This window comes from Alexandromys fortis, unplaced genomic scaffold, assembly GCF_014885135.2.
Source record: "Alexandromys fortis isolate MF-2015 unplaced genomic scaffold, M_Fortis_MF-2015_v1.1 scaffold_143, whole genome shotgun sequence".
In the NCBI taxonomy this organism is placed as follows: domain Eukaryota; kingdom Metazoa; phylum Chordata; class Mammalia; order Rodentia; family Cricetidae; genus Alexandromys; species Alexandromys fortis.
In genome coordinates, this window is record NW_026068044.1 from 2,716,216 (window position 1) to 2,732,003 (window position 15,788).

Below are 15,788 nucleotides of genomic sequence, written 5' to 3' on the forward strand. Positions count from 1 at the left end.
CTTTCACCGGGGAAACGGCAGCTGGAGAGGTTAGTTAACTCATCCAAAAGCACAGACCTAGAAAGAAATTTGGGTGGAATTCAACTCAGATTGTCTGACACCAGGATCTAGGAACGTAATGACTCCGCCCCGTGACCTCTTAACCCTTCAGGATAACCCCTCAAACACTTAGGAGCCTTCAGCATAAGAAATGTGATACCACATTGTGTCCAATGAGGTACTCAGTATATAGCAGGAATTACAATATTTGTAATTGTGGTGTTTTATCCTAGTTCCTCTATTCTAACTCTGTGGGAATACGTGAGCTTATATTTACAAACTGCTTTGAAAGTCTGGATGAAAGATGATTATTAAAAGTCATGACTCATGACAGCTTGTTCCCTAAGCGTGACAGGTTCTTTTTTTTTTTTTTTTAATTTGATGACTCAGATATGTCTCTGCCTCTATCACTTGTAAGGATCAATGGTCACTTGAGGTCTGGCTGTTTTTTTTTTTTTTTAAAGTTCTCTAAAGTGACTGCAAAGAGGCTTAAAATGATGAGCTATTGGAGGAAGATTCAGGACATGGTTCACAGCAGGGCTTCAGAGAACTCGACATCCCTTTGTTCTGGATTCAGCTCAGCAGCTGATGGGACAAAGGGTGCACTTCCAATTAGAGGAAAACCTGTTACCTGCAGATTGCAAGTCTAGTCCACAGGAAATGGGGCCGTAAAGGTGGCAACTTACTGGCAGTTTCCTAGAGGCTTCACTTACATATTTCTCCTGCAGCTGTTTTTCTTTTCTTTCCGGTCCTTCTTTCTTTCTTCTCTCTGTCTCTCCTCCCTCCCTCCCTCCCTCCCTCTCTTTCTCATCTCCTCCCTCCCTTCCTTCCTTGACAAGGTCTTGCTGTCTAGCCCAGGCCAACCTCCAACTCAAAATCCCCCTGCCTCAGCTTCCCGAATGCAGTGATTATAGACCTATACCACCATGCCATCCTCGGCTGGTTCTATCCTTGGCAGATAGGATGCAGTTTGGACACTTCCCTCTTCTTCAACAGCTTGCTCCTCTGGGTTCTGACAAGCAGAGCTGCGCTTGGTGGTGTTGGGTGGGGTTCTCCCGGGTGGAGTTTGAGGATGGAACTATTGAATGGAAAACCCACCCTAATTAGTTTCCTATCAGTCTACAGTGCCAGGGTTGAGAGGAAATATACATAGCTCTCCGTGCCGTCTGCTCATGAACAAAACTCGCTCACTCCCGATTCACTTATTAGACATTTGTAAGTGCGTATGTTGAGATCCCACTTGCCAGCCACTCTGGGTTTGACATTACAGCTAGAGCAAGACAGGCTGTGATCGCTTTCTTTGCTGTAGTTTTCAGCAGAATATTACACCCAGAGTCAGGAGTGTCTGCGTGGAGTCTCTAGGGGAAAGTTTAGGAACAGACCAGGCAAGAGCACCACAGGCTGATGGCTCACAGGTGACAAAGCAATTGCCCTCACCAACACCTGAAGATTCAGTACTATAACGACTGCGAAGCTTTTTAGCATCACAAGCCTATCCTCAAAGTCACTGAGCCCACTGCACGGCATCATTCACAGAGACTGACCCTTTCTAAGACTGAGGCCACCCAGCACCACTGGCTATGATGTCTGGGTCCTCATGCTCTTTGGAAATTCACTAGAAGGGCTGGTCTTGTGGTCTGATTTCATGGTAGCCACAATACTGAGGTCATTCTCTATTTACGGAGATAGAAATGGACATGCCAGGCAGTGGTGGAGCTTGCCTTTAATCCCAGTACTTGGGAGGTGGAAGTAGGCACATCTCTGTGAATGTGAGGCCAGCCTGGTCTACAAGAGCTAGTCCCAGGAAAGCTAGGGCTATTACACAGAGAAACCCTGTCTAGAAAAACCAAAACCAACCAACCGAACAAACAAACAAAAATAGTCGTCTTTGGTGTCACAAGGTTTGTGATCTTTATTCTCTGGGTTGTGAACGTAGTCTTCCCTGTACCAGATGCTAATCAGGGAAGCCATTCTGCTAATCCCAGAAGCCATCAGAGAACCCCAGCAAGTCTGGAGTGCCAGCGGTGTAAGTGGGGGATGTCTCTTCAGGGTCACGACCATACTGTAGCCAAGTGAACTGGACGGCAAAGCATAGTACCGGGCACACCACTCTACAGTGTCTCATGAGACAGCCAAGCCTCTCTTTCCTGTATTCTCCCACCCCTGTTCTATTTCAGAACATGACTTCTCTTGATGCTTTTCACAGTGGACGCAATTAGTCTCTGGAGTATACTGAAACCTCATGCTGCTTGGGGCTTGTTAAATTCCCCTCGAACCTCTTGTAGGTATTGCTGACAAGATCATCAGAGTTACAAGAATAACTTCTTGGATGTGTAACTGTAGGGAAAAGGGAAATGTTTGCTGAGTACTATATACAAGGTATGAGATAAATACCATTGTCCTGCGTTATAGAAAAAAAGAAATGATGTCACAAAGCTCACTCCTCTGTCTGCCCTGATCCAAGGCTCCATTCTTAACTGTCCCTCAGAAAAACAAGCTTTCAAATTACACCTTCAACTCTCCAGAACGAAGAGACTCCATTCCTGACCCATTCGCATTATTGGACGGTAACACCTGTGCGAGGCTTGAGGCCTGCGTCAGCCGGTGTAGACTGGAACCCTCCTGTCCTCATGAATGGCTTGCTGGCCAGCGCTGCTGCGTTGATTCTGAGGATTCACCGACCCCTTCTCCCGCAAACACCAGATCTATGGCATCCGGTCCTAGTCCCCAGCTGTTCCCAGCTGTTCCTCCTCACCTGTGCGCTCTAGGTTCTGCCTTACCTGTCTCAGTGAGCCAGGTTTCTGTGTCTGCAACCCAGGAACTCTCACAAGTGACACTCTCCTCCCTGTTGATCAACCTGTGTGATACATCTGTCCCCACGACTCTCGCTGTCTAGTTCTTCCCTCGCCAGCTACTAGGTCCATAGCTCGTTACTTTCCAGGGCTGTCACAACCAGGGTTACTGCTAACCAAGCAGGTAACTGATCTCTTGAGCTCTTAACGTAGCTAAGTATGCTTTAACTTCTGATCCATCTAACGGTACCTTCAGAGCGCCAGGATCACAGGCATGGACACATATGCTCAGGCGTGTAGTGCTAGTAGAGAAAACTGCCAAGGTCCTTTCGCCAACCCAGCTCCAGACATCTGTGTGAATCTTTAAGCTAAAGGTACGTCCAACGGCTGTTCAATCCCATCGTGGTCTTTCTCTCAGGATGGTTTGCCACTCCGCTTCTGGACAGTTAGAGTAGCCTTTCTTCTTCCCCAGGATTTACTCTTCTCTGAAGGAAGGCAGGGGTCAGAGGCGTAAGGACAGCGTAGTGTATACTCCGGGGTGTCAATCAAATGCCAAGGAGGTTCTAGGTTCGCCCAGCTTGGGCAAAAGAGTCAAGAAGATTTCCTATCTGAACTCAGGACAGTTTCAAGTTCACCCAAGGCAATCAGATCCACCCCGGCTCCTAAATTGCCTGTTGTTGTTGTTGTTTTCCTAAAGCTTAGTCTCCAGTGTTCTCTGTTCCTCACTTTGACTGTCCAGCAAAACTGCCATCTGGGATCTTTTCCGGGACCCCCCCCCCCAGTCAACGCTATAGTTCCTTTTTCTAATGTCCCCAGCCGCCTGCATCTACTTGAAAATTAACCAACTGTCACTCATCTCTGAAGATGATTTCTTAGAGGTTTGTTATTTTATTTTATTTTTGTGTGTTAGAGTGTTTTGCCTCCTCCCCTGAGGAGCAGTATGTGTATGTGTGTGTGTGTGCACATATGTGTGTGTGCATGCGCGCGTGTGTGTGTGTGTGCACATATGTGTGTGTGCGCGTGTGTGTGCGTGTGTGTGTACACATATGTGTTGTGCATGCGCGCGTGTGTGTGCACATATGTGTGTGCGTGTGTGTGTATGTGTGTGTGTGTACATATATACAGAGGTCAGTGCCAGGTCTCTTCAATTTCTCTCCATTTTGTCTGAGATAGGGCCTCTCACTGAACCTGGAGCTCATCCATTCAGTGACGTTCACTGGCCGCTGAGTTCCTGGGATCTTCCTGTCTCTGTCTCCTCAGAATTTGAATTAAGGATGTGTGCCACCACACCCGGCTTTTCACATGTAAACTGGGAATACAAATTCAGTCTCACCTGCTTGTGTGGCCATCCCTTTATCTACTGCATCAAGTCCCCAGCCTTGGGAAGTATGTTCTTGGAGTAGCTATTTCTTTAGCGAGGCCTGTGGCTGGCTGATGTTCCCTCCCCCACCCCGCCTGGGTCTATTAGCAGTGATTTATTTCCAATCAATAATGATTCAATTTCTTTGCAGCGGTCTCTTATGCGACTCGGTTATGTCCATCACATAAATAACTCGTTGTGACCCAGCTGACTGGCTCTCACGGTGATATAATGTGCTTAACCCAATTACCAGATTGATCATGGAGCCCAGCATGCCTAATGAAGAAAAATAGCTCCAATTTCTCTTTAAAAAAAAAAAAAAAAACGCTGAGGAAGCAATAGAAAAAGTCAGCCATGGTCTGGAAACTCCGTGTCCTTGTGAGAACATTCAGAAAAAATGTCTATGATTTGAGCAGTCTTTAAAAATGTTTAAGAGGAGCCGCTTAAGATTCATTAGCCTAACAAAAGATGAAGGATTTACACAACACCTTTGCAGACACTTTAAAAAATCCTTGTTTGGGGCTGGGGAGGTAGCTTAGATGGTAGAGTATTGGCTGAGTGGCCATGAAACGGCGGGTTTGATCCCCAGCACCACCTGCCTGAGCGTACGTGTCCATGCCTGTGATCCTGGCACTCTGGAGGTGCCATTAGATGGATCAGAAGTTAAGGCTTACTTAGCTATGTTAAAAGCTCAACAAAAGTCAGCCTAGGATACAAGAATACTGTCTCAAAACCAAAAACAAACAAATAACCCCCCCAAAAAAATTGCTTTATTAAAATATTTCTTCTCCATCTAAAGTTAATTGTGGATTCATTCTTCTCAATTTTTCTTTGTTTCCAGAAGACTTGGGGGCACCGTGAGGTGATGTGAGCATCATTGCCTCTTGCTGCTTACAACTGTGCCTTCATTACCTGTAGATCAGGGTGGGAGACCCTGTGGCCTCCAGTCTTCTTGCTGAGAGAGTTCAGCCTGTGGCTGTGGGGCTCCTCCAGCCGCAGCAGCTGTTTCCCAGCCCTGGAACGCCACGATTACCCAAGCAACACTTCTGCCAGATAAGCAGGAGGGCCACAAGAGGCGCTTTTCTTTTGTCCATGTGAAGCGTTTACATCTGTGTGCTGTTTTGTTGTATTTCCTGATAGGATTGGGTATGCTGGGTTATCCCCATACATCAGAACCCCCGGAGCTGGGGCGCCCTGGTGTCCAGTGAGACTTGTCCAGGAGGTTTCATCTCTCAGGAGAGGTTGTGAAAAGCCTCTGTAGTCTCCACATCTGCGTTGTTTACTCCTGAGGACTGACCTACAAGGAGATTTCTGGAAGGGCGAAAAAACAGGCCAGGAGGCTGGAGGAATGAAAGAGAGAGGAGGGAGGCAGCATCCATCAAGTGTGGATAGAACTATCTTAGGGCTTCTTCTATTGCTACGCTAAAACACCATGACCAAAGAGAAAGTTGGGGAGGAAAGGGTTTATTCAACTTACACTTCCACATCACTATTCATCACTGAAGGAAGTCGGGAAGAGAACTCAAGCAGGGCAGGATCCTGGAGGCAGGAGCAGATGCAGAAGCCATGGATGGACACTGTCTACTTGCTTACTCAGCCTGTTTTCTTTCTTTTTTCTTTTTTTTTTTTTTAGATTAATTTACTTATTTTTATGTATACAGTATTCTGCCTACACATATCCTATATGGCCAGCAGAGGGCACCAGATCTTATTACAGCTGGTTGTGAGCCACCATGTGGTTGCTGGGAATTGAACTCAGGACTTCTGGAAGTCAGTGCTTTTAACCTCTGAGCCAACTCTCCAGCCCTCAGCCTGCTTTTTTATAGAACCCAGGACCAGCACCCAGGGATGGAACCACCCACAATGGATTGGGCCTGCCCCCATAAATCATTAAGAAAATGCCTTCCGGAGGCATTTTCTCAATGGAGGTCCCCTCCTTGCAGATAAGTCTAGCTTGTGCCAAGTGGACATGAGACTAGCCGGCACAGATAAGTTTAGCAGTGAAATAGACTTTTTGAAGATAGGATTGTTGCTTTCCCACCAATCTTGGGAAGATATTTGGCTGACCAGCCCCCTGAATTGCAATCTGGGAAATGAGAACAGTATAGGCAGTAAGCGGCAAACCTGTAGTGCGGATCTTGACTCGGTTCTCTGGCTTTTTAGCTGTTCTCCCTCACCAGTTCATTGAGAAAGTAGACTCTTTGCCACGCTAGTAGTCACCACAGCCTACTGCTCTCCGGGGCCCCTCGGGTCCACAGACAGACAGACATGCTAACCATCTACAGATGATCTACTGACAGATCTACAACAGACCGAGTTAGTCTTTGACAAGTTCTAAGAGCAGATAACGAGAGAAGGCTACACACATACACACACACACACACACATATAAAGAAGAACTGAAAATACATGCAATTGATAACTTCATTTACGATTTTTATGCTGGCGATATTTAACCTTTAACATGCTAGATAGGTGTACGAAAAGTTAGATGAATGAACATAAATCAAGCCCTACTCCCTTTATGATGCTAAATAAAGAAGAATGCATTTTATATCTTAGGAAATCTGGTATGTAACCCTTGAGAGCCTGGTTTCAGGCTGTAGACAGTCTGGTCTGAGTTCCAGCCTTGCCTCATCCTGGCCTGGTCTCCATGGGCAAACAGCTGTAGCCCAGATGTGACTTGGTTCTTTTAACAGTGGTATTTATTTCATCTGCTGAAGCATCTGATGTGTGCTACGTGTTGACATCTAGAACAGAACAGAACCTGGCACAAGGTTCTCCTTTCTTCCACATGTACAGAAGCGGGTCTTTGAATGACATCTTGCTCAGGGTTCCATGCTCCAGTTGTCTGGCTGTGGTGACACCCCTGCCTGTCTGCCGACTCTTGGCCCAGCGCTTGTCACGGGAAATGCAGACTTGCTTCTATTCATCCTTACTCCAACCAACAGAAAGTGCTATTTCAGAGTAAATGCCATTGTCCACTGCCCAGGTAACTTTATCTTCCCAAAAGCCCTCATGACTACTTGCTCTACCGTCCAGCCAGCTGTCCCTACTGTGTGCCGTCATTCCTAGCCAGTGGTTCCCTACAGTTCTGAGGATGTCAACACGCTAATGGAGTCTATTAGAACCACGATATCAGCTGTATATTCTGAAACCCAAAGACTCTCAAGCCCCAAAGTCTTCAGTCTTCAGCCAGACCCTGCCACGTCTTTTTATTCAGTCCTGGAGATCAGTCAGTATCGAAGCCAGGGTAGTGAGCATGGCAGGCAAGGGTCCCACTGTGTAGCTACATCATGGTGGTGTACTTGATTGCTAAACTTTTTTTTAAAGATTTATTTATTATGTATACAACATTCTGTCTGTATGCCTGTTGGCCAGAAGAGGGCACTAGACCTCATTACAGATGGTTGTGAGCCAACATGTGGTTGCTGGGAATTGAACTCAGTACCTTTGGAAGAGCAGGCAGTGTTCTTAACCCCTGAGCCATCTCTCCAGCCCCTGCTAAACCCTTTTTTGGGGGCTAGAAATCATTCACAGACACCTGCACAGACAATATTTTTTTTAATCTTTCCTGGTAAGCACAATTACACCACTACAGCTCCATTAGTAGTTATGGGATACTTCCTTAATTGCAGGGCTGGCTGATATGTCTTTCAGTGTCAGAAGGGGATGGAACACATAGCTCAGATGATGAAGACGGCTTAGGAAAAGAAGGCCTGTCTATGAAATGTGTCGGAAGTAATAGAAGAAGTATGGCAAGATTCAAGCATACGGAGGCATCCCCACACCTAGATCTGCTTACCAAGTAGGTGGCAGTTGCCAGACAACCGAGACAACAGCACGGAGGACTATCACCAGGGTCACAGCTTCAGGTGGAAGGACAGTCCTCCCAGTTGCATCAAGGAAGCCTGAGGACAACCTTTCCGGTTCGCCCCTCTAGATTTCCTGTTGGGTTCTCCTTTGGTTACAGAGGACCTAACCCAGTGGTGCTCCAGCCCCTGGAGAGAGAGACTATATGTAACATCAGGTCAGCCCATCTGAAGGGTTAATGGAAGCAGCCTGAATAACACGTTTTGCTACACGGTTATGTGTATTTTCTAGCATCTTTCTGAAGCCTGAAAACTCATGGATGCTGACAAGAGTCGTATTTAATTGTGTCAGCAGCACACACAAACATTTAGAAAAGGGTACTACACACCGAACTCGTTTCTGTTTGTTGTTTTGGTGCTATGAAGGTCTGTGAGTGATTTATAAAAAGTGTCTTGGCTAGCCTGAAAGATAAGAACTACTCACTACCCTAGAGAGTGTGATTTCCTTCGCCAGTTCACACACAATCCACCCATTCATCCATCCACCAAGCCTTCTGTCTTAGTTAGGGTTACTATTGCTGATCCATAGTGTACTGTCACGACCAAAAGGAAACTGGGAAGGGTAGAGCTTACTTCATTCCCAGTTCCGTGCAGCAAAAGCTGTGAGGACAGGCACTCAAACGGAGCAGGGAATCTGGAGGCAGGAGCTAATGCAGAGGCCATGGAGGCGAGCTGCTCACTGGCTTGCTTCCCCTGGCTTGCTCCGTCTGCTTTCTTACAGAACCCAGGGATAGCACCACCCGCAATGGCTGGTCCCCCCCATCCATCACCAATTAAGAAAACGCCCCGCAGGCTTGCTTCCAGCCCCGTCTTAAGAAGGCATGTTCTTAATTGGGACTCCCTCCTCTCAGATGACTTTAGCTTGTGTCAAATTGGCATAAAAGTATCCAGGACATCTTTCGGGCATGTCTGCTGCACAAAACAGGAAGGAGGTTCTGGGGCATAAAAGCAAGAAATGACGGCGGCCCTTCCGGAAGCTCGCAGCCTAGGAGAAAGCACCAGCTTGCTGGAAAATAGTAATCTGATCTTGAGTTAGTGATGGATTTTCCCCCTCAGAGCTTTCTAGTTCCTCGGGGTTTCACTCTTAAGAGCTTCCTGGTTCCATATGGCCTGGCAGGGGGTGGGGGGGGGGGGGGCGGTGATCCATTAGCAATCACTCAAGTAGATGCTGGAGCAAAGATGCAGGCACACAGAGCCTGGTCTGGGCAGACTGCTTTAATTACAGGGCAGAATGAAATTATTCCTGTAACAAAAGCAAGAGCAATTTCTAGAAAGTGGCAGGGGGAGCAGGAGGTGGGGAGAGGGCTTTGATTGATGGTCACTAAGAGGTTTCATAGGGGGCAGGAGAGAGAATTTTTAACAGAGTTTCAGCCAGAAACATGATTGGGGGAAGACTATATTGTACTTTTGGGAATGCTGTTGTGTGCGCGCGTGTGCATGTGTGTGTGTGTGTGTGTGTGTGGTGTGTCTGTGTGTGTGTGTGTGTGTGTGTTTATACCCCCCTTAAAAGGCCTCCTGAAAATACCATCCACGGAGCCCATGGCAATCAGGACTAGCTTTCAGACAGTCTGGAAACAGTATCTGTCAGTGTGATCAGGCCTGGGTGGAGGGAAGGGATGTTAAGAATGAGGTAAGGCTCTGGCTGCTGCAGTCTTGAGGGTATAGGAAGGAAGTGCTGTCTTGCACTTTACAGAGGGATTGCCTGGACAGAAGGGAAATCAGGTTTATTGTAACTAGACAAGCAAACAGAAATGCAACCCAATTCTTTAATTTTTGGTTTGGATGCTTAAACGAGAGTGTCAGATTTTTCTCCCTTTCTTCCCCAGAACACCCATTCCAGACCTAGCCTCTCCCCCACCTCTTGCCTAAGGCATGGTTCCTGTCTCAACTTCTGATTGCCAGGCAGGAAATGTTCCTAGCCATGGGATAAGCCTCCCGTTTGAAGGGGGCGAGCAGGAGGTTGAGGAGAGGAAAAGAGAAACAAAGGAAGAAAAACACAAACTTTACTAGAGCAGCTGGCAGGAGCTGCAAGTTTCAGGCAGGTTTCCAGTTTCCTAGAAGCCGGGGCCCGTGGGCGTGGCTCTCAGTGTATGCTAATTCGTCCGCGGTCTCTGTGGGCGTGGCTCTCAGTGTATGCTAATCTTTCACTGTAATCTGTGGGCGTGACCCTCGGTGTATACTAATCTGTGCGCGGTGCTCTGTGGGCGTGACCCTCGGGGTCTCTGCTAATCCGTCCGCCGTCCTCTGGGCGTGGCTCTCCGTGTATGCTAATCAGTTCACTGTACTTCTGTAGGCGTGGTCCTCGGTGTATGCAAATTTGTCCGCTGTCCTGTGTGGGCGTGGTCCCCGGGCGGACGGGGCCGCCCTAGCCGAGGAGCCGTGGGGCGCTGGACGCTCTGGGCCGCTGACCCGCTCCCGGAGCTGGTCCACGCTGGTCCGGGTCTTTGTTCTGGGTCGGCGCGGGGACATGCACGGCTGAGGATGGAGGTGGAAGACTCGGGCGGCGTGGTGCTGACCGCCTACCACTCGCACGCGCGCTCGCAAGCGCAGGGCTCAGAGCCGCGCTGCGCGCCCCGGGCCGCCGCCAGTCACCCGCTCAGCAGGTACGGAGCCGCTCCTCGGGCCGCTCACCCGCCCGGGCGGGGGTGGGGAGTAGGGGGGGGAAAGGGGGCGGCAGCGCTTTGGCAAGTTTTTGTGGAGTTGATGAACTGAACCTGCTGTTTGTATGGAAATGAGAAATGGCCTGGACAAAAGTCTATGTGTGGCTGACTGAAACTAGCGGGTGGGGGGTGGGGTGGCGGGAAGGGGGGCACGACACGCACGGGATGGGGACTTGCAGTCTTGAAACTTTTATGATGAATTGGACCCATGCATCTTTTCTGTGGAAGGCTCTCACTAGGTACTGGAGTATTTTTAAAAAATATTCTTAAAACCCAAAGACAAGACCGAGAAAAAGAAAAAAAAGTTCTCTTAAACACTGAGATTAACTTTTTGGAACTAAAGTTTCTCTCGAAAAGAAACCTCTGACATAAGAAGTTCACTTCTAATGTAAATACTCTCAGTTGTGTAAATACAGTGATGTCATTGTTTGTTGACTGCTGGTGTCGAGTCTATGCAGCAAATGGAAATTCCTGTTTATTTCTTTGGGTGGGAAGAAGTGTGTAACCCCCTCACCACGTGCATTTAGTCATCCAGGGAGCTGGATTACGTTGCTCTGACTGTGTCCATCCGTTCCACGAAGGATCAAGGCCAGTTAGAGCCTCACTAACTACACCAGAGATGGGTGAACAGTATATCCCGAATGTGAGACGGTTTGCTCTCTGGCATAGTCAGGGGCAGTGCCTTTGCCTAATGCTGCCTGGCGTCCGCTGTGAGTACCTCGGCGGATGCTTTATTTATTTTGAAGCCTACACTTTGGTGTGTCTTGGTTTTCTCTCCTCGTGGCATTTTACAGCACGGTTATTTTCAATGACTTGTTTTTACTCACGCCTTTACGTTTATGAAATTACTTCTGTTTTCCAATTTAGTTGATTTGATTATATTACAGACAATGCTTTGGAAGGTTTCCATGAGATGAACCAACCACGCTGGCTTAGGGATGACACTGGGCTTAGCTAACAAAGAAATTCTTGTTTCTTCCAAAGAGAGCGTGTTGAGTCGAATCTCTTTTTTTTTAATGTGGACAGTGAGAAATGGACCAATTTGCTCCAGCAGTAGGAGTCATGCACACCATTTAAAGGCTGCTCGAAGGTACAGACTCTCCTTCGTGTGTAGTGTGCGGTCCTTTAAAAACAAAACAAAACATCATCTTTGACCATTATGATTTACACTGTGAGTGGCTAAAGAGATGTGATTGGATGCAAAGCAGGGGCCAATTGTGTGCAGTCTTAAATGGCTTGGGTGTCACTGTCCGTTTATAAGCCTTCGCAGCTGTCTGTGGGCACCAGCCAGAGAGCCAAAAGTGACAGGGAGGGAGATGCTTTATTAGCCCAGCATGTGGTCTTGGGGAATGACATTGCACCAAAGTGGGGGAGTCCATCTTTTGCCATAAACCAATCAGGTCCAAATTTATCATTTGGATGGTTGCCTTGCACTCTAGAAGATCCTTTCTCTGTGTTTCAGTCCTCTGAGGCAGGGGATGGAGGTGTGCACCCCCACATTCTTCCTGCTTTCGAACAGCAGAATCCTAGGAGAATAGCTTAACTCCTTGGTCCTCAGTGAAAGCAGTGAAAATAGAGGTTCCTGTGTTTACCAGCAGCCAGAGGAGACCACATCCGTTAATCATGGGCTGACAACAGAAATGATCAGTCCCAGTTATTAACCTTTGACTTACTAGCTGCTCATCAATACCTCCTTTCAAGCCAAGAAGCAAGATGGTACTGTTCTATTTGGGAAGAAAGTACTCTCTTTCAGGAACACGCTTTCCTAAAAATGGGGGATGTGTTTGGAGCCCTGGGAAGTCGGGTGAGCATGAGCTCTGACCTCCCAAGGATCGTCATTCTCTAGTTCTTGATAGCATAGGTGGAAATCAAAGTTAATCTTTCTTCCTTCCTCCTCAGGCCTCTACTACACCTTGTTTATGTGGTTTCAAATCTGGGGTCCTATTTTTCCCACAAAAATATAATATATCTCCTATCCCTACGTTTTGTTCATCTAATTCAAATAACAGAGAAGTATCTGGTATATTGTAGTAGCCAACTAGGTATTTCTTGAGGATATTAATGGGTTCCGACTAAGATTATAAAATGGCTGAGATAAAACCCGCAGCCTCTTTGCACAAACTACATAGTAGCATAGTTCCTATATAGTAACATAGTAACACGCCAGGCATTGAAAACACAAAGATAAGTGGGATGTTCTTCCTGCCTCAAGAACGTGGGCAGACCAATGTAATTTTTATCAAAAAAAAATGAAACAATAGAGCTTTTGGAAATAAAGAAGTGGTAAAACTTCTGATAGAAAAAGTTTCAGGTATAACTGGATTTTCAACTTCTTGTTAAGAACACAGGGCACAGGAACTGGGGTCCACTCTGCTGCTTGCCAACACTGGCTGAAGCTGAGGAATAGTAATGGCTTGGAGCCTCTGTTTGCCACACACTCTTTCTTCTGCAATTTCATTGAAATCATCTGTCCACTTAAATTCCTTTGGAGCCTGCCATCTTCTTATTTAGTTTTGTTAGAGTAACTAACCAGGAAAATGTGCCTGTCAGGCTTGGGGTAAGAATGCCCCAAACCTTGACTGTCACCTGCATGTTGACTCTGTTTTGAGTAGGCTACTTGAAGTTCTTGGAGCACTGAACAACTCAAAAGGGACATGGCGGCAAATGTGGATGGATGTCCCTGGTGGAAAGTAGACATTCTCGGGACTTGGTTCCCTATTCGCCATTCCTGATTAGTGGAAAAATAAACAGATCCAAGCAATCTGATCTAAAACATCAACTGTCATCCAAACATATTGGATCCATTTAAATATCTGAATTTTACAGCTTCCTCCTCAGAATCTGGAAGAGTTCAGGGAATGGTTTGCAGCACTGCCGAAACTGGCGGGGTGTGCTGGGATTGAGACTAGGAAGCTTCTTTTCAGGGGAAGAAGAGCAACCTTTATTTTGACCCAAGCTAAAGCCTTTTATACCTCTGCTGCTTCTGTGGAAAACCACCTGATGGAAAGAACACAAACATCCTTGTCAATTACAGACCACAGGAAGTTCCTTTGTAGGTCAGGGAGAGTGAGGGCAGCTGGATCACAACAGCCTTGTTTGATTGGTTGCTTGCAGCTATACATGGGAGGTAATGAATAAAACCATCTCGAATCTCTGAAATCCATGCACTGGGTGTCTAAAAGACTATCCACTGGGGTTGGTTGGCAATGTGTCTTCTTCAGGTTTCAGTTTAAAGAAATCGATATTTAATGTAGATAAGCAGTATTGTAATACTTGACATATGGATTATCCTTAGTCTTTTTCTTTCTAAGAAGCGTAAACAGTGTACTGTAAATAATACAAGTTCCTTCTTCTTGGAATTTGCCTGGGGAGTTGGGGCATTTAAAATACCACTGTATTGCCTTCTGAGCCCTTCTGTGTTTCTTTTAGAATTCTCTTTTTGTTTTCTATGGTCTCTGCCATCATATTCCTTACAATAGAGCACACTGTGCGAAGTCTTGGTTGTTAATTCTTACAATAATTTCTTCATGTACCTTTTGTCTCTTAAGGTTTTCTTAGGAGTTGATAGGAAGGCTCTTACAGTCTTTCTTTGCTCTGACTTCTCAGAAGTCATACTCATGTACGTCCCTGTAGCATTGAATCATAGTCTTTTTTTATGGGGCTAATCGATGAGATCCTGCAAGTGCTTCTACCTGTGAAAATAAATTGTTGGAATCACCTTCAGAACCATGCCTTTTTAGAAAGGTCAGGCTTCTACGCGGAAGCCTGAGAATGTTGATGAATACCCCAAATACTTCCACTTATAAAGTGAGGAGTAGCCAAAGAGGATGCTAATTGCCTGATTTCTTCCAGGCATTTTCTTGGTTATATGAAAGAGAGTTGCAGACATTTGTGGGGGGTGGGGGGGAGAGCCTTATATAAAATGGCCATGATTACTTCTAGGTGTACTTCCTGAGAAATGACAAAAAATAGAGAAAGAAAGCAGCTCTTCCTCAAAAGCAAATAGAGCCACCATGTAGGTTGCCCATGTGGTTTCCTCTGCAACCCTCCCCCACTTTTCTGAAGACTCTTTGGATCCTAATGAACATCACAGCCATTCATTTAATAATGATAACACTTTGATAAAACAGATTTGATGAGGATTAGGAAGTCAATACTTTGAGCAAAACTAAACAGCAACTTTTAGTGACGATCTTTGTTGGGGGATACTTTTCCGGGTTGAAATTTTAAGTTTAGAAGGTGTGTATTTTGACATGTCCACATTTGCTAAAATTAAACATTTATGTAGGCCCGTGTGAGCTTATGCCTATACAAAGGCCGCCAAATTCTAAGGGATGGTGGGCTCCTTGTTCTGGAAGGTTCAGAAAGCGTGATGAAAGTGGAATTATTTGAAAAGGACGGTTATTTATAGGCCGTTTTTATGTTGTGCTTGAAAGCAGAGCCTGTGTCTGTGGTTTCCTGCGTGGACTCCCTGCCGAGCGGAGGGGCCTTCATCTGTACAGCTGCTGCCAAACATCTGGTCTATTGCCTTTGAACCTATCATTTGGCTAAACATTTGGCCAGTTGCTCTGTCCGTTTTTAACCCGCTCAGTTCTCCCTGACCACTAACCCCTAATGTAAGCCCAAACACCCAGGAAGTTTGGAGTGTTCTAGAAGCACCTTCTCCCCTTAACTTTTAATTTTCAAGATTTACAGTTGCATTTACAGAAAAGTTTTCGACAGTAACCTTTACCCAGATTCCTTAGATGTTACTGTGTTGCAAAACCAGCATTGCGATGGTCAAAATGGCGTAAATTAACCATGGCATACTGCAGTTAACTAAACTATAGACTGTGTTTTTATTTTACTAGTTTTCCCGCTGTCATTAATTTTCCTGTTATATAGTTGAATCCAAGATCCCATGGTGATCCTAAGCAGGCCCCTTCAGGCTCCCCTCAGTTGTGATCATCTGTCTTTTGTGACCCTGGCGCTTGTTGAGAGCTCCTTGGTGATTTTAGAGGAATCCACTTAAATTGAGTTAGTGCAGTGTGTGCTTATGACGTCGGTGAGAGTTTGAGAACATTCC

At 46.3% G+C, this 15,788-nt stretch overlaps 1 protein-coding gene across 1 annotated transcript in view; it reads left to right on the forward strand.

Moving 5' to 3' along the window:
* Nucleotides 1-10,417: 10,417 nt before the first annotated feature.
* The window catches only part of Arhgap28 (Rho GTPase activating protein 28), a 162,554-nt gene continuing 157,183 nt past the window's right edge, over nt 10,418-15,788 (forward strand). The window contains exon 1 of the mRNA XM_050166208.1: nt 10,418-10,666. Within this exon, the coding sequence (XP_050022165.1) occupies nt 10,545-10,666 (122 nt within the window). The 5' untranslated portion in view covers nt 10,418-10,544. The remainder of the gene's footprint in view (nt 10,667-15,788) is intronic.